Raw genomic sequence first — 19,564 nt, forward strand, 5'->3', positions numbered from 1 at the left:
GGTGTGTGTGTGTGTGTGTGTGTGTGTGTGTGTGTGTACCAATGATGGGGGTTGGGTGAACACAAGATAATGAACATAGAAGCAGGATAAGGAAAGAATTTGGGAGACAAGACATAGGCATATATTCTAGAGAGGTGTCTTTCTCAGAGAAAATGCTTTAATTCTTTACTGTTCTAGTTCTTGTTACTCAAGAACAAAGAGAGAAGCATGCACTCAGTGCTAAGGTAGACAGTATATTAGCACAAATTTATTCTACTACTCAGCTCCCTCATACTCGGGTTGCTCTACCCACACCCAAGACTTAAGTAAATATAGCTAGTAACTGTTGGATATATACTCTATTTCCTGTAAAAAAACTTTTATGCCAGAATTAGTTTCAAGTCTTCAAGCTCTGTTTCCCAAAATAGTTTGAAAATTAACAAATCTTCCAACATTTTATTACTGAATTGGATGATTCGCCTCCAAGATACACTAAGCTCTTAAAGGTGTGTTGTATAAAAAAATCCAAAGAGGGGGTGGCTCCATAGTGTAGTGGTTAGCATGTCTGTTTTGCATGTAGAAGGTTCTAGGGTCACCCCCCAGGTGGATCCACAGATCATTCCCTGGGACGCCAGACCCCAGACCTCAGGCCTCAAACCCCAGGACCCAGACCCCAGGCCCCAGGCCCTGGGTGCACACTGCAAGTGATCATGTGGGAGGGAATGCCCCACCTTCAGAGATCCATCTCTAAGGGGAAAAGGCAACACCCATGGTTCAGGGGTGGAAGTGGGGTGCAGGAATTAAAGAGAGGGGGGAAAAATCTAAAGAGCATATTCTATGTTTCTGGTGAGAAAGTATACTGTTTGCCATCTTTTATATTAGAGCTTTCTAAAATGTTATTTCTGACAGTTGGCCCTCAAACTTAATCCCATGTAAAGCATTTTATTATATTTCTCTAAATATAATTCATTATAATATTGATTTCAGACCAGTACCCCTGTCCTTTTATTTCATATTTTATTTATTTATTTAAATATTTTAAACTAAATTTATTGGGATGACATTAGTTAAAATTATATAGGTTCAAGTGTACAGTTCAATAATGCATCATCTGTATATTGCCTTGCGTGTTCACCACCCAAAGTCAAATCTTCTGTCACCATGTATTTAACTCCCTTTATCCTTATCTACCTCTCCCCAACCCTCCTTCCCTCTGGTAACCTCTAAAATCTTGTCTGTGTCTGAGTTTATATATATTTTTTCTTATTCATGTATTCTTCCAGGTGAACTTCATACTCCTTTTTTCTAGTTCCTCCGGAAATCCTACCCACATCGTCCTTTTTCCTACTCTTTCCCTTAGATTGGAGCATTGGTGTTTTCTAATAAGCAGATACTCAGAGACAGATTTGAGCCCAGCATTCAACAGTTACTAGCTGTATTTACTTAAGTCTCAGGTATGGGGAAGGCAACCCAAGTATAAGAGCAGCTGAGTAGTAGAATGAATTTGTGCCAATATACTGTCTGCCTTATATGAATTTAATGGGGATAAAATGCTTGGCCTGAAGTAGTTATTCAAATTCAAAATTTCTCCCTGGCACATAATTGGTTTGAAAATCAAATTTATTAAGACAAGGCATCAAGGGGAATGTTTCCAGCTGCGATGTTCCATCAAGTGTTTAATTTGAACATCTGAGCTTTTCTACATGAGTTGCACCATATTGTAGTTCTTGGAAGATTTCTTTTTTGCACTCATATGCTGAGTCTTGTATCTGTGTCTGTGTTTTGTCTGCTGCTATGCTATGAATCTCCAGATGATACAGTGTGTCTGATCCACCTCAGATTCTCTCACATTTGAGCACATTTTCTGTATATGGTAAGATCTGAGTAAATATATAAATTAATGAAGGGGGTAAGCAATTCATGGCCTGAAAATCAGATTCACAAATGAGTTTATTCCATCACAGCTGTCTTCTGTTACTCAGGGAAATGGCCAACACTGAGAAAAGACTTTTGGTTTCATTTGTCATTCTCATCTCAATTCTGAGAAATGCTTGTTTTTCACAGAAGAATGTGTCAAGTGATGAATGTTCTTTGGAAGCTGTTATCTCTAGGTTTTTCTGCCAGTTTCCTAACTTGTTACATGTGCAAGTTTCTAGTTTTATTCTGAATAAACTGAGGGAAAAGGAATTCACCCAGACCTACCTAGGGATACTAGAGAAAGCCAATGATCTAGGGGCTCACCCAGGGCTGGGAGAAAGGTGAGGCCAGAGAGGCACTTAGGGGACAAGGGAACTAGACAGTGAAGGAGTACTTAAATTTTACACTCCAGATGCCTCACTTGCCTCAGCCTAGTTCCAGCCATAAACCCAGCTTTGACTGAAGGTCTTCCAGATTGAGCAACCCATCTCTAGCCCACTGACGAGAGAGAAGGGCAGCTGAGATCACTGAGTGTTTCCTGCCTTTTAAATGTGAAATGAAATGAAAATACCTGGCATTTTATCCTAATTCTTTCCTTCTAGCTTGCTCATCTTTTGGCTAGGAGCATGTATCTTTTAAGGGACTCTGTTAGCCTCTTTGAAATCTGCTGGGAGATACTTGCCAGCCGAGATGGGAAGAAGAGGAAGAAAAATCTGATAATCTAGGTGTATCAGTAACAACTCAGTCTTCCTTTGTTTCAACAGCAGACGTGTAGGTGTTTTCCCTTCACGAAGCAATTGAGTCACACCAATTGCGTGTCCTACAGTTAAACTCATTCTGATACTACCCGGATATAGTGTCAGATCTCACAGGTTAGTGGCTCAGTCCCATGAGACTGCCCTCATCCGCAGATTTCAATCCCAAGTAGTAGGTCCCCAGGGTCCCCACAACTTCTGTCTGACTTGGCTACAAATCGGAAGTTCCCACAAACCCTCTCTCAGGTTCTATTAATTTTCTAGAGTGGTTTGCAGAGCTCAGAGAAACACTTATCTTTAAAGGATATGATAAAGGATACATATGAACAGCCAGATGAAGAAACACAGAAGCTCCTGAGTGCAGGAGCTCCTGTTCCCATGTAGTTGTGGTTCTTACTCTTCCAGTATAGGTTGTGTTAAAAAACCTAGAAGGTCTCGGAAACCCATGCTATTGGGATTTTATAGAGGTTTTCTCATGTGGCAGGAACTACTATGAATTCCGTTCCCAGCCCTTCTCCACTCTCTGGAGATGGGGGTGGGGTGGGACTGAAAATACCTAGCTCCTAATCTTGGCTTTTTCTTTCTAGTGACCAGCCCCCATGCAGGAGCCCATCCAGACTCACCTTATTAGATCAAAAGGTGCTTGGAGAGATTTTATAACTGAGGAATTTTTACAAGGGTTTGAAGAGGCTTGTGTCAGAAACCAGGACAAAGACCAAATATATATTACTTATTATATCATAATATCACATCAGAAAAAGACAGAGGCATCAGATCCTGTTTCGTGGACTTCTCTTGTATCCATCAAGGAAGTGCTTAGCTGCAGCCAGTAGGGTGTTGCTTGCCAGAGGAGGTAGAAAGAAGAGCATCTTCCTTTTCTCCTGTGAACCATGAGTTTTTCTTACTTCTGCTGCCTTTATTCTGTTCTCTTCAGAAGCCATGGATATCTGAACAAGTTACCAGGTAGAAGTATCCTTGCAGATGACAGGAATATGAGAATTTGGGCTGATTAGTTCTGTTAAGAGTGCTATTGTCATTATTCCCTTTAAAATAATTTATTTCCATGGAAAATGGACTCAGGAGTCCTTTCTCACTATTTTCAAGCTGTGATTTTTGTTTACCCAAGCTTTTCCCTCTGACTGAAAATTTCTTCCTTTGCTTGACAGTTCTCATTCTTCTAAATTCAGCTCAGGCTTCATCTCCCTTATATTGAAAGAATTGCCTGATGGTTCTTCCGACCTAGGCTAAGCTAAGCCTTCCTCCTTCTGGATTCCTATGTTTTTCTTTACTTCAATGATAGCAAATATTATACTTTGTTATAGTCAATATTTACTTCTTCCTCTCAATCAATCCTTGCATAAAACTTGTGTACCCGAACTTAGGAAGTTTGAAGGATTTCAGGGCTGAACTAGGAAAAATACATGACCACAAGACGACAGTAGAATATAAGCTTTATTCGGGTGACTGACAGATTTGCACGTGATAGTCACAACATGAGACCATCCAGAAGAGTCTACTACTTAGAATTTCCAGGGGGTCAGAGAGGGGCCTACATGTCTAGGTGATATACTCAACAGTCCAGAAGGGAGTCTCCAAATTAGGAATCTCCAAAGGCAGCCACAGCTTGGGGTCTTCATAACTCTGAGTTTATCTTTTAGCGAATGGGTCACAGGTTGCTGTGAAGAAATAAACAACCTAAGGGCCAATATAAAGAGACTATCCTTGCTCATTTATGTAACACCCAGAGGGCACATCTTATATTGCTCTATATCCAAAATTCCTTGCTCATAGCAGGGACTCGATTGGTAATTAAGCAAATGAAGGAAGGACTATATTACAGAAGGGAGAGAGGGAGAAAAGTAGTTTAATATATTCTTGGTTCTTAATTTTTTCTTTTTCTTTTCCTTTGCTCTATAATTTTTTATTAATTGAGATTTGGTTAATCGAAACTGAATTATATGTTTTGTGTTATTTCTACTTATTTTAATGTTAAAATAACATTAGATCTGTATTTAATGTTATACATATACAGATTTAATGTTAAACATTAAACATTAATGTATTAATGTTTATATTACAGAAGCATGTACAGATTCTAAAACTCCCAGACAAGATGAAGACTATAGCTTTTTGATTTTTTATTCCAATTCATAAGATAGCAGAAACTCTTTGCACCAAAGGAAATCAGTCAATGTTTTGGCGATTTTCATAGGACAGTTTAAAATTTGTAAAAAACTCCTCTCTTTTACTGTCTAGGTATAGGACAGGGTTGTTTGCTTTATTGAATGCAATGCACATTTTTTTAAAACTGTTTGCTGCCTCTTGGAATAGCTCTAGGGCCAGTTCTAGTTTATATCTGTTTGTCAGATATAAATCTGTTTGTCTGACTCTTGAGATGCAGCATCAGCCTTAGTATGGATCACATTTAGAATTTCATGGAAGTAACTAGAACTGTAACCCTCATTCTGTTGTTCTTGTATGTGTAAGATTTCTTTAACCCGTTTCATAATTTGAGCTGTTGTTTTGTTTATGATATCTTTTTCAAACTCTTCCACAGAGTGTTCATATACTTGGAATTTTTGAGAGGTGATCACATGCTTAGAATAATTGATAGAAAATGTTTTCTTCATGTCACGATACCTAATTTGGTTTACAATATTGGGATGCTGTTTAAAATGCTCTAGGAGAATATTCTCTAGCTCAATATCAACATTAGGACCCTCAGCTGTTGGGCGTGTGGGAGACAACAGAATGGAGATGTTCTCTGACCAGATCTTGTTGAACAGATCTCTCTCAGCTCCTTATCATGTAGCTCTTTCCCAGCCATCTCTCTGATTTCTTCTAATAATTTTTGTTCTAATATTACTTTTTGCTCCTTCAAAAGGTTTTTTATTTGCTTTTCACTAATTAGATCCTTACACTTTTTCATAGTTTGTACTCTAAGCTCATCTTTAAGATTCTTCGAATCATCATCAAATCTTCCTTTCCACTGAGCCACGATATCTCTATCTCTGTCTTCTTGAAAATACTTTTCAAGTTCTTGCTTAATGGCTTCATGCATTTTCACAACTTGATTGTCTATTAAGCTTCTCTCGATCTTCTCAACTTCTCCATGTTGAATCTGGTTGGTCAGCTGATTCTGCAAGTCCAGCACATGACTTCTCAGCTTCCAGGTCCAGCTGTTGTACTTGATCTCTAGTTTATTCATAGCCACAACTTCTTGGGTGTTCTTGAACCTGAAAATGAAGTTCTCATTTACTAAGGCCTTCCATAAATCCCGTATCTGGACTTTAAGCTCTGATATTTTCAGAATATATTCACTGGATTCTTCCTTCACATGCTTAAGAATCTTGCATTTCAGCTCCTGAACACTGTGGCTATAGCAAGGATTAGGAGGGGCCATTGGGGGAGAACCTTCCCAGAGGTGAGCAAAGTAATGAATGTGGGTCTTGACATCAAACTTAATGACATAGCTGAAGCGAGATACATCTGAGCACTGTTCGTGTTTTGCTGCAGCAAGTGTTATTTCATCCAGTCTTTCTTGTAGCCACTTTCTCCTTTCCATACTTTCATTTGTATCTATAATTTCTTCTATGTTCTGATGAACAAACAGGCATTTTGGGGAGATATTCAGTTGTTTCATCCTGAGAAAGGCATGGATGGCAATTTGTAGAATATCTTGTATTTCTGATAGATCCTTTCCAAAAATATTGATTAGAGTTAAGTTTCCAAGCCCAATGACAAAGGTTGCCAACTTATGTTCCTCATTCTGTTCTTTGTTAATGAGCTCTGAGGCCCGAAGTCCTTCTGTGTCTACAACAAGCAGAAAATCAAAGCCCAACTGTTCCCTGAGCATCTCTTCCACCTTCAGGGACTGCATGTAGACACCCTGGGTACACCTACCAGCACTGAAATTGAACTGCAGCCCAAACATTGCATTCAACAGAGTAGATTTTTCTGAGCTCTGCAGGCCAAGGACAGAGAGAACAAATACCTGTTTGTCTTGAAGTTTCTCAGAGATCTTGTCAAAAACAGCTGCTACCCACTTCAGGGGCACATAAGACTCATCTCCATCCATCAGCTCAATGGGAGTCCCAGATATCATCAGGTCAGCAGCCATTTGTGGAAGGGAGAGAAATAGTGCATTTGTCTGGGAGGAAGCTTCTTCCAGAGCTTCATAGATCTGGCCCACTTCTCTTAGGAGATGCTCAATTCCCAAGGTGGAGTCGCTGATCTCTTTGGAAACAGCTTCTAGTTCAGCCTCCCAGCGTCTGAGAGAGTCTCTCTTAGACTGCTTCTGTTTCTCTGTTCGCACGTGAGCCAGCAGGAAACTGTGCCTCTGGTGGAATTTTTCTAACTCTCTGGTAGTTAGTTGGTCCGTTAACATACTCAGCCACTGCAGAAAGTAGAGCTCTGTGTGGGTCTCTGGGTGTGACTGAAGGCTTTCAAGCAGGGATTTCATTAGGTCATTAAGATGAATAACTTTGTGATACTGTTCACAGCGTATTTTCTGTTTTTCCTCCTCAATCCCATTCTTATATTCTTCAATGTTCCTGTTTCCGTTTTCTCTCAGCTAATAGAGTTCCTTATCCTTCTTACACCAATCATGCCATAGACCTCCCTGAAGAGGTAGTAACTTCCTTTATCTCAGATAATTTTACTTTTCTCAAGATGTCCATAAGGATGTCTGTTTTATTTTTTGCTTCTTGGCAGTTTCTTTGATCTTCATCAATAATAAATTTATTGTTCTTTGCAACATTGGCCCAGCTACTCAGACTGTAAGGAGATCCAGACTTCTTTAGCAACGTCGTTAATGTAGCTGTAATTTTATCAGCTAATTCTATCTAATTTAGATTCTTGATCCAAATTCTCACTTTGTTAGCAGAATTCTCATCCATAATATTTTCTGCATTTTCAAACAAACAGATGAGAGGTTTGGATGAACTCCAAAATTCACGTAAAAGGGAACTATTCATTTTGTCAAAATCAGAAGTTGACAGGAGGATGACAGTGACTGAGGATATCTCTTGCAGGAACCTAACCTGCTTCTCATGTATTTCAGCATTTCCATGGAGATTGGTGAAAGCAATGCAGTTTTCAAATCTGTCCTCAGTTTTGCCACCTGGACAGAACCAGCAGATTTCCACCAAACCTTCTATCAATAGACATCTATTATTGTCTTCTCTAGAATGATGGTAGAAAAAATGGTCATGTTTGCCTTTACTCAGGAGTGAATTCAAAATCTGTGATTTAGAAGTAGAGACATAATTTCCAACTCTTATGAAAGATACAATGTGTGTAGGTTGCCAACTGATCAGCTGGTTATTATAATTCTTTTTTTTCCCTCCCATCCTATTTTTTCCACCTCTCTCCAACTTCTCCTGATTTGCCTGAGAGACCAAAGAGGAAATTCAATTTGGGATGTGCAAGGATTGGGTACCAAAAGTGGGAGAGCAAATTGACAAATGGAAAGTTTGGTTAAAAACATACTGTCTTGTAAAGTCATCTGCACAATGAAAAATTGCCATTTGTATGTCCATTGGGTGGATACAAGTTTGTATTGTAGTTGATTGTGTTTTCTTGATAATGAAAAGTCTTTAAATGTTTCTAGTTCTGCGGTTTTCAGTTTGTGGGGCGCAGTAGATACTGTATTTATATTGCCTCTATAAACTAGATACTGCAAATGATAATCTAATACCAAAAGTTTCTCTAGAAAACAAAATGGTAGCTCCCCTTCAGCTCTTGGTTGAGTGCCATTGAGAGAGGTCATATTTATTAAAAGAGTATTGACTTTGGTCATCTTCTTGGGATAATAACTTTCCAGATTAAGCCTCTTGATTAAGTCAAGAAAGTGTTGGTTTTTGGTTGCTACTTCCTTATCATTGTTTGATTGAAGATCTCTGGGACAAGAAGCAGATTCATTGGGTGTTTTCTTTTTGTTAAAGAATGTTGTTATCATTTTCTAGAAAGAAAAAGATAATGATAATGACTGTTATCTCTCTATAACAGAAACTTAATTAAATTGATCATTTATGAATGCTTGAATATATTTGTTAGTTTTCCAAAAAAAAAAAAAAAATCAGGTCCTTCTGTGTCCTAAGTAATGAGATGACTAAGAGATGAGTATAATACAGGCCACTCCACTGAAGAACTTAAATCTTAACTATGAGAGATAGAAATAAGTAAGTAGTTAGTTATACTGCACTGTGATCTGAAGACGAATAAGTGGTGGCAAGTTCAAAATGCATCGGCAACATGTTTGAAGAAGTAATTAGATCTTCTTGAGACACAAAGTGAGGAAAGGCTTTACCAAAGTGATGTAACATATACTCATGGAAACGAGATAGGAGGAAAAGAAAATTTTAAAAGGAATAGAAAGGGAACTACCACAAGGTAGATATTGTGTTTGTCATTTTGCACATGTGACATTACTGAATGAATATGGTTTTCTCAGGCAAATAGTAGATGAGTGGGGATATCCTAGATAATGAGAACAGAAAAGCCAAGGCAAAGATGTCTGAAAGCTAGCTATGTATATGAAACAGAAAGTAATCTAGTATATATGGGCAGAAGTAGAAGAAGAGGCTAATGAGGAAAACTGAAAGGAAAATGAATTGTTTTTTATTTAGTAAACATCAATTTTTATAATGTCCCTATAATAATAATAATAATAATAATTATTATTATTATTATTATTATTCCCGTTTTGGAGAAGAATGGGTCATAAAAATTGGGCAGTATACCTGTGGTCACAAAGTGACAGGAGTCATAGCCAGACCTCTCTGGGACTTTGCTCTTCTCCAAGACACCCTGGAGGCCTGTTGATGTCAACATGGAATGACTATGCTACACTGTAGGATGTGGAAGACAGTAAGCCTCAGAGATTTTGAGCCTCCTGTGGCCTGAACACTCCATTCTGTTCCAGGGTAGAAATATCTGCCCCAGGGGTGATTACAAACCTTACAACTTAATTGGCATTTATCTTCATCTGGTCCTGCTTCATTCTCTTGCTTCCTCTTTTTTGTCCTTTTTGCACCTTTATCAGTGGAAGGTCCAGCTTTGGAGGGAAAATAATGTTTATTAGTCTTACAATTGTTAAAATGTGGAGTTGGAATTAGAGTATTTCTGAAGCTTAGCTTCTTCCCCACCTGTAATTACTAGTTTGGTGCCAACAACTTGACATCAGTAAGTTCAATTTTAGTATCTATTACCCAGCTGTGACCCAAGAAAAGATATAGATATTTCACGTTGTGGGAATGATCAGGAAATAAGAGTAACTGTCTCATGGGGTGAGAGGTATGGGATGCAAACATGACACAAAAAGAATTGAGATCAAATAAAGGGCATCAATCAAGGTCATGTATTGCTGGTAAATAGAGTGCTATTATACAGAGATCTCAGTTCTAGCACATTGACTGACTTGGAGGTATGGTGAGAGTGGAGAGGGGTATGATGAATCTCAATAATTAGATTCTTTCCATCCCTTTATTTGCAAATTTTTTGAGAAAGGAAAGCCAAGTAAAACTGTAAAAGACTTTTTTTTTTTTTTTTTTTTTTTTTTTTTTTTTTTTTTTACAAAAGAGCCTTCCTTGAGGATATTATTTTATGTCAGAAATGGTGATATAAAGCAGTCAAATGTTTCTTTCATATTACTCCCAAAATATTGATCATCCTATTTATCAGCTCCTTGCTAATAAACAAGGCTGTTTACAGATTGTTCCTGAATCTCCTACTTTACCACTCATGATAGTTCATGTGATAATCAGTCTTTGAACAAGATGAGAGAGTCAGGTTGATGGAGATTAAGGTTTGTTTGAGAATAAAGTTAGTATCCAGCTAACGACTGAGGTTAGAGGGTCAGAATGAATAGGTTTGTGGATGTATTTTGTAGCTAAGTGGAATCAGTCTGTGGCTAGGACTGTGAAACTTCATCATCACCAGTGATAGAGCTAAAGGACACTAGTTTTCATGGCAAAAAGGCCTGTGAAGTTTCCGGCATAAGAAATAGAAAAAAAGAAAACCTTCTACATGATTACGCATTTTACAACACTAAACATAAAGACACCAATATCATCTGAGGCAGGAGTAGGGTGGTTGACAGACCACTCACAAAAGAATGATAGTTGGGTTGGGATCTGACTCATCATCAGTAAGTGAAGACAAGTAATTGTTTAAAACTAATAAAATGATTTTTGACCTATAACCCTAAATCCAGCCCCTTTCAAATTTGAGAAGATTCTAAAGTTATTTTCAGAAAATAACAACCTAGAAATTTTACCATCCACATACCCTTTCTTAGGAAGGCTCCAGAAGGAAATTATCTAAGATATAAATGGGAAAATAGAAGAGCTCACTAACTTGACAGGATATTTGAGATGTTGGAAGAACATAAAGATGTAATGAAGATGCACAATGCAAAAAAAAAACAAGCAGCAATAAGAGATTTTCATGAAAGCAAAAGTAAAAACAACAAATATGTAATAATTGAACTCTACTTGATTTTGTTATGATTAAATTTACGTATGAATTTACATAAGTATAATAGTATGAATGATTGATTTTCAACTTTTAGAAATAAACTATAAATAAAAGTTAAAGATTTTCACTATGGTTCTAAGACAAAAAGTAAAAAATTTTCAACTTTGGCCATGTAAAAGGTAAGGGATTTAGGAGAGTTTTGAAATACTGACTCTCATAATGGTCCAAATTAAAAAGTTTAAAAAATAAAAGTCGAATGTAACCTTAATATAAACTAAAAATACTGGGGAAGGGAGTGAATGGGGAAGTGAGGGGTGGCATAATTGAACAAAAGGTTTCCCAGTTAATCAGGAAAGCAATGAATTATACTGATATGATATTGATAAACTAATGGAATTAATAGAGTTAATATTGATAAACCTATGGAAAATTGATAAAAGCATGCTATTTAGAGAGATGGCAGTCACCACCAAAAGAAAAATTGAGAGCAAAGGGGTTATTTTGTGAGAAAAGGGTCAAGGTAAATTCTGTATGCTTTAATTTTTAACTATATTATGAATTATTTTATTAAACAAATTGAATATATATATTTAAAAAATATTTTTAAAGTGACAAAACTCTTCACCATGAGTTAAGATTTAGAAATTACTATACTTCATGCTGATGAGAATATAGTAAGAGGACCATACTCATACACTGTGGTGACTCAAATTGGTACAGTAGTTCTAGAGAATTATTTGACTCATTTCAATTTTAAGAATTTAATGGAATGAAATAAAATAAACTCCAAGATCTCTCATGAAGATAATTTTTCACAAAATTATGCATAATGTTGATATGTTGAAAATACCAAAATGGCATTTTGGTGGCATTTTAGCAAAATTATATACAGAGCACAACAGAATAGCCATTTAAAATAGTTCTTAAGAATTATTGTTTAATGCTGTGGGAAATGCTTTTTATGCTTTTTTTGTTTTTTGTTTTTAAGCCCAAAACCCCACTAATGATATAAAACTGTATATAGAGTATAATCTAGGTGAATAGAAGTTTATCAAACATAGTGTGATACCATATGCCACATTGTTTATTGTGTGAGTCTGTTAGTGAGGTCATGACCAATGATTTTTTCTTTTGTTTCAAATTGTTCTCAATGTTTATTCAGCACAAATTATTTTGACAATTAAAAAACAATGTGATAAATAAGAACTGAAAAGAACAACACATTGAGTGACTTTAGATAGAAAGGCTAGTACTTTCAGTTGAGGTGGAAACAGGAATGGCTTTCTGAGGTAGCGCTTCAGTTGGGCCTTGAATAAAGGGCAGGATTTAAGACTATGAAGGTCACAGCCCAGTGGAAAAGGGTTACTAAAATACTGAGACTTAATCATTGGACTATAGAATATTTCCCTGCCTCACTACCTCACCACTACATCAATAGGGTTCCTGTATAATAATAAGGGAATACAGTGGAAAGAACTGCATATCTCAACCTTATTTAAGAAGCTTCCAGGGAAATCCAAAGACAACAGGGTAACAAAAACAAGGACACCAGAGGAAATTTAGCCTCTGACACCTCAGCTAATGCAAACAGTAAGCACAGCCTAAGTCCTAGCCAAAAAAATATAAAACCTCATACTAAAGGCCTATTTATCTCAGTTTCTTTTACCCAGTGCATCATGTACAGCTTCAACAACAAGTTGCAATGCATATAAAACAATAAAAACATTTTAAAGAGACAAAACAATCATCGAATCAAACTTAGGCATGGTTGAAATGTTGGAATTATGTTGGAATTTTAGATGTGAATTTTATCTAGATAATTTTTAAAAGCATCATGACACACAGTTCTTTTTATATTTTATGCTGTCAATATGTGTATTAAATTAATTAAGATATGAAGATTTCAGGGAAAGTCTTGAAGAGTCATGTCCAGCAAACAGAGGGGTAGGTTAGGTCTAGACTCACGTTTTTTCATTGGTGGAAAGAACCTCTCTGCTAGGTTGCGCTGGTTTATGGCTTTCAAGACCTCCTGGGTCACAGTCTTGGAGTATTCATTTCCATAGTACTGTATCAGTAGTTCAGCAAGTTTCACCAGGGACACTTTTTCGACAGTGCCCCGATGTATTTGGTTGTATCCCTCAGCAAGAGCTACGTTTGTGAGTTGGAACTTGAACTTTAGGAGCTCCTCCTCTAAAAGGTCCTCAAGGATGCAAAGAAGAAATTCCTTCAATTTGTTTTCCATTCTGTGCTGCAGAATGCCAGGAAACTGATGACCCTTTAATTACTGCCCTAAAATAGAGAGATTATGAGTAGTCACAGGAATGATGGGAAACACGTATGACGCAAATGGTTTGAGAGAAGTGAAAGGAAGAAGTGGAGATGAGATCAGAGACTGTCTTCCTAAAAAACAAAATAAAATACCTTGAGTCCCCAAATATGTGGTAGTATTACATATTCTGACATACAGGATATTCCTCAAAGCTTTGGGGCTACTTACTCTGCCCTCCCACTCCCCATAGTTGTTCTCTACCCCTTGAGTTCTCAAGATTCTCTATCAGATGATGTCTGCTCATGGGGCATGGAATGGGATATGGGTATTATGGAGGTTTGTGTTATGCTGAAAAAAGAAAGGATAAAGGTAGGCGTGTTGTTTTTTAGTAGGTAGGAAAAAAATATGTGCCTTTTGGGCAGTGACAGTGAATGAAAGTTTAAAAGAGACTCAAAGACATTTATACTTCCATTACTGTGTGTGTTAGGTGGATTGAAAGATATTTTGGGAGATTCAATTTGTGTATAAAAATTGGCACAAATACTGGTATGGAAAAATCACTTTCTGATTCCTTTGTAAGTGCAGGATTTGTAACCTTTTCCTATGCTTCTTACTCCTTTTAGTCATACTTTGCCCTGTGCTGAAAATAACTTTTCTAAGGTTATGCAAGTATTTGAGGCTAATACCATTATTATCACCACTGTCTATTATATCAGCAGTACCACTGTCTTCACCAATCTATCTCATCTCTCTCAATCAAAACACTGCCTATTCTTGAAGTTACTATAAAACGTCATTTTCTTTTCAAGGTCTGTTTTGATTTTCCCCAAAAGATGTGATGCTACTTAACTTTCAACTCACAATTATTATTATTATTATTTTTTTTGATGATTGATCCATTTTATTTATTTATTTATTTTATTTTTTAAAAATTAAGTTTATTGGGGTAACATTGGTTAATATAATTGTATAATTTTCAGGTGTACATTATAATTTGACATCTGTATATTCCATTGTGTGTTTACCACCCAAAGTCCATTTTCCTTCAGCTACCATATATTTGTCGACTCACAATTCTTATGATGCTTCTATTTTATCTTGTTCTTATACTTATCTATGTCCTTCAGTAATTTTCCTCTGTTAGAAAACACTATTAATTAAGTGAACAACTCATATATATTGAGCATCATTTACATCTTGGCAGGTAGCTTTGCACATTTTATTTATCTTATTTATTTAAAAAAAATTACAGCATTTTAACATTTTAAGTACAGGAATGAAATTAGCTTTAGGAAGATCACTGTGTCTCCTAGATGAGGATAGAGAATAGGAGTTACCAGGAGTTACCAGTGGTAACAGTTAAGAGACTGTTACAGAGGTCTAAAGAAGATGACGAGTTGGACTAAGGTTTTAACAAGGAAGATAATGAGTAATAGTCATATCCCAGGTTTGTTTTTATAGGCATAGCCAATTGGGATTATTGATGAATTCATTATGGGTATGAAGAAAGGTGAGTAGGGAGGATTCTCAGATGCCTCTCTCTCCCCTGGTGTACATGCCCTGTATAATCTCTTTCCCTTAAGTGTGGGCAGAACCTATCAATATGATGGGATATCCCTTTTGTGATTATTTTACCTTGTATGGCAAAAGGAGATTAACCTGACCTAACTTAATCAGGTAAGATCTTAAGACAACAAGCAGCAGCACACCTGGAAGAGAGTGTGTTGCAAACTGCTTGTGTGGGAGATGTGTCTGGGGCCTGAGAGTGATCCCGGGCTGATAGCCAGCAAGAAAATGGGGATCTTAGTCCTATATCTGCCAGGAGCTGCATTCTGCTAACAACCTAAATGAACTTGGAAGAGGACCCTGAGCTCCAGTCGAGAACTGCAGCATGGCCGACACTTTGATTGCAGCCTTTTGAAATCTTGAGCAAAGTACCCACAGCTATCTTAAATCTAGACTCCTGACCCATGGCAACTGTGGAATAATAAATTGGTGGTGTTTTAGGCTGCTAAGTTTTATGGTAATTTGTTATACAGAGATTGAAAATTAATACAGATGATTTCTAGGATTTTGATTTGAGCAAATAGGTTGATAAGTCTGTCATGCTCTGAGATGGTCAAAGTTTTTCACATGGACAGATTATGGTCATATTTAATTTGAAATATCAATTGGGCAAGTAAATGGAGATGGTAAGTAGTCAAAAGAAGGGTATTCCTTTTAAGGGGTGGGTTTAATTAAAGCTATTGATTAGAGATTTAAGGGCATGAGACTGGTAAGCTTGGTCAGGAAGAAAGTATAAATAGAGAAGAAAGCAGGCCCCTGGAGGGAGCAACATTCCAATCTTTAGAAGAGAGGTAAATGAGACTAAAAAGAAACGTTCAGGAAGGATGAAATGGGGGAATGAGACACATTTGGGATTCCTGAAGTCTGGAGAAGGAAGTGTGTTTAAAAAAGGTGTGGTTAACCATATTAAGTGCTTCTGAAAGGTCAGGAAGATAAAGATGAAAATTGATCATTGTGTCTTCTAAGGTGAAAGTCATTGATGACCTTAATAAAAAGCCATTCCCATGGGTGGGGAAAAAGGCCCAAAAGAAGTGGGTAAAGAAAAAATTTGAGGTGAGGTGAAGTCTCTAAATCTTAATTTTTTTTTTTCTCTTAACATAGCAGAGGAAAGGGATTATTACAGGAACATACCATGTGTTTAAGGAAGTTTAGTTTATGTAGTTGTTTCAGGTATTGGTAATAGCAAGTAATTTGATAAGAATGACTCTGTAGGGAGGGCGACATTTTTGATAAAGGAGATTATATTAGTTTTGATACATTGAGTTTGCTAGTAATATAATGGTTAACATGGGTGCTTTGTATTTTCCAGGTACTTTTCTAAGTAATTTATATGTATTTTAAAAAAATTATTTTTATTTTTCAATTAGAGTTGACATTCAGTATTATTTTATATTAGTTTTGGGTGTACAGCATAGTGGTTATATATTTATATAAATTTATATAATTTATGAACTGATCTTTAGTTAGTATACACCCACCTGGCATACTATACATAGTTTGCGTTGTTTAATTTGTTAATTATAACGACCCTAGGAAGCAAGAATTATTACATCCCTTTGTTATAGATAATGAATCAGAGATGTAACTTGTTCAAAGTTCTATGACAGCTCAGTTCTAGAACAACTGCCCTTAAGTACCACATCAACGTCCCAGTGGATATACCTACTGTTAAGCTGGTTGCACAATCCTGCATTTCAGAAACCTGTTTGGGCTGAAGATTTAGATTAAGGAATCATCAGCATACGGATAACAGTCAAAACTATAAAAAAATAGATGAAATTACTCAGAAAAATATGCTAAGAGAGAAAATTAGTAGACTAAGGCCCTATTTAGGCAGAGCTGACATTCAGGCTGTGGGATGATCTTATCAGATATTAAATATTGAAATACAGTGCTTTGATATTGGTGATAAACAGATTCTTCTCCTACTCCCATATGCTCTACCACCACCACCACCACCTTATTTTCCCAGGCTCTGAAGAGCTCTGGACAGGCTCTGCCAAAGAGGAATATTCACTATTTTATTTTTTAAATAAGCATTTATTAAGCATATTTTATGGTGCTATGGAGGATGATGAGAACTATAAGAGAAATGGGATACCTTAAGAGATTTATAAAAAATGGCAGATGCAGCCATGCAAGAATGTGATAAAGCTCAAACGCAATTATTTTATAGTGTGGTATAGGAGCCGAGAGGATATAGCAACTATTGTCATTCATTCATTTATTCAGCATGCCAAAAAGCTATTTTTAAGTATCTGGTATATGCCAGGCAGTTTATGTTGGGAATTCAAAGAATAGTAAGACGAAATCCCATTCCTCAAGTGCTCAGTGTCTGGTAGAGGACCTGGCCATAGATCTGATTTACCTATATGTTTTAGGACAAAGATAGATACAGGTGGAGGACATGGTAGAACATAATAGAAAGAGTAGACAGTTTTTCCCAGTTCCAGTAACAATGACAGCCCCAAATGGGCCCAAGCTTCAGTGAATTTGATAGAAGAGTTCTTATACCAGCTATAGGAGATTCTAACTTTCATGGGAAATTACCTTAAGGATTGTCTAGCCCACTCTTCCATTTCACAGACAAGAAATCCAGGACCTGGGGGTAGTCTGTGATCAGCTTGTTTCACACATGTTAGTGGCTGAACCACCAGTCCAACAGAGTCTTTGAGCCTGTCCAGAGACCTCCCCTCTGCCTCACACTGCCTGTACCCCACTGAGTTCAGGCTAACCTAAGTTGCAGTTGCACTTTGGTCTGTGTGTGTTTATATCACGAGGCATAGTTCAGGCTAGGAGTCCTTGATGATGACTCTCCCTGGGTTCCTAAATTTGACAAAGAGCCCTGAACCATGTACATAAAGCAGGACTTTACCAAATTGTAAGACAAAAAAGACAGAGACAGATTGCAACATGAGCTAGGCAGAGAGAGGTCACAGTAGGAGCAATAGATGATGATGGGAGAGAGAGAAGAGAAGGATAGGGAAGGGGAGGCAAGGGAAAAGGATGGAAGGGAAGGGAAGAGACGATAAATGGAAAAGGAAAGCAAAGACAAGGCGCATGAAGACTTTCTCACATACTACAGGAGAAAAAGAGGACTGGGACCTAGAAGTCGCATTTGCTCCTTTCTCTTACTTGGGGAAAAGGGAAGCAAACTCCACCATGGGTCCCTGAGGAAGGAGCATACTCACCAATATGAATCTTAGGTCTTCTTCAAGTTCAGTCAGACCAGCGGATGAAGGGTTGCTCTGGCAGACAGAAATCAACCTGACTTTCTGGAGCCAGTCTGTAAACTCTGAAAAATGTGATCAAGTAATGTGGAGTGTGTTGGTACTAGTTTGACAAGCCCTCCCAGTGCACACCTGCTTACCTGCTGCTAAGAGGAAGCTGGGGACTAGGGAAAAGTTAAAGGTGTTATTTTATCCTTGATTTCAAACTTTTGTCAAGTGAATCTCATTTATTAAATCAAGTCCAGTTTGGGGTAATTTAAGATCTTCACCATCTAGGTAATGACAAGAGCATGGATCGGATTCAGATTGATCTAAGGTTAAATCTCTGTGTGATCACTTGCTAGTTGTATTAGGACCAGTGACTTAGCTTTTTAAAGTCTTTGTCTTCTCATTTGTGAAATGGAAATAATAACTGTATATCTTAGAGTTACTTTGAAAATTAAAGAAAATAATCATGAATAACAGCATAGTGTTTGGCCTTTAATTAGTGCTTAACAAAGGTTAGCTATTATTTCTCTTATAGTAAGGAGACCTACTTAAGGAGACCTTAAGAGGGAGATAGATATTAGAAGTTTATCTTGAAGTTGTTGATTTGGGCCTTATTAAGAACAGGAGACTGGCATCATTTTTCCTCACATAGGAAATATTCTAGCTTTGAGAGCTTAAAAGAGAACTTTCACCATTCTTTACCCAAAGGCTAAAAAGAAAATGAGTTTTGTTCCTTGGATAATGATATGTGTTAATCCTTGAGACAGTGGACACTAGGAATAGATCTAGCCCAGTAACCTTGAGCAGTGACTCTGTATATTAACTGACAAAACTAGTCACTAAAAGTGTAACATTATAAAGCTTTTGGCTGGTAAGAAGTGATTGCATACTTGCTAAGCAGCAGCCTGCCCCACAGACCTGCTGTGAAATGGCCCAGACCTAGCAGATGCTACTGCCTTCCACTACCCAGAATTCCACCTCCGTGGAGACTGAGAGACTCAACTACTGCCTGGCCTTGAGAAGTCCTTTTCTTCCTGCCATGTTGTGGAGTCATCTTGTACCAATCTATTCAATCTTCATTTCCTAGTAGCACTGGACCAGTGTGGCCGAATCAGGGTATTTAAAGAGAATTAATTGGAAGGGCTATGGCTAGTTTTCCTGGCAGCCTTTCTTCTGAGCATATAATTTGATAATAGTTTGAGATGTTAACTTATTTCCTCCAGATATTTTCTTTCAAACCATTTCTTACCTCCATTCAAAGATATTATGTATATGAATAGCAGTGTCAGGGAAAGCATGAAGCAGGATGAAAAATAATATAATTAACCCTTGTATGACACAAGTTTGAATTGCATAGGTCCACTTATATATGGTTTTTCAAT

At 37.2% G+C, this 19,564-nt stretch overlaps 1 protein-coding gene across 1 annotated transcript; it reads right to left on the bottom strand.

Annotated features, from left to right (window-relative positions):
* Positions 1-4,739: 4,739 nt before the first annotated feature.
* Positions 4,740-18,231, bottom strand: LOC118602863 (interferon-induced very large GTPase 1-like). Its single transcript, XM_036221101.1, is given in 10 exon segments — positions 4,740-5,027; positions 5,030-5,443; positions 5,446-7,291; positions 7,293-7,989; positions 7,992-8,133; positions 8,135-8,244; positions 8,247-8,613; positions 9,611-9,708; positions 13,095-13,418; positions 18,156-18,231. Coding segments are annotated over 9 exon segments (4,143 nt in total). The 5' UTR covers positions 13,372-13,418; positions 18,156-18,231; the 3' UTR covers positions 4,740-4,835.
* Positions 18,232-19,564: the final 1,333 nt, after the last annotated feature.

This window comes from Rousettus aegyptiacus, unplaced genomic scaffold (assembly GCF_014176215.1).
Source record: "Rousettus aegyptiacus isolate mRouAeg1 unplaced genomic scaffold, mRouAeg1.p scaffold_m13_p_5, whole genome shotgun sequence".
In the NCBI taxonomy this organism is placed as follows: domain Eukaryota; kingdom Metazoa; phylum Chordata; class Mammalia; order Chiroptera; family Pteropodidae; genus Rousettus; species Rousettus aegyptiacus.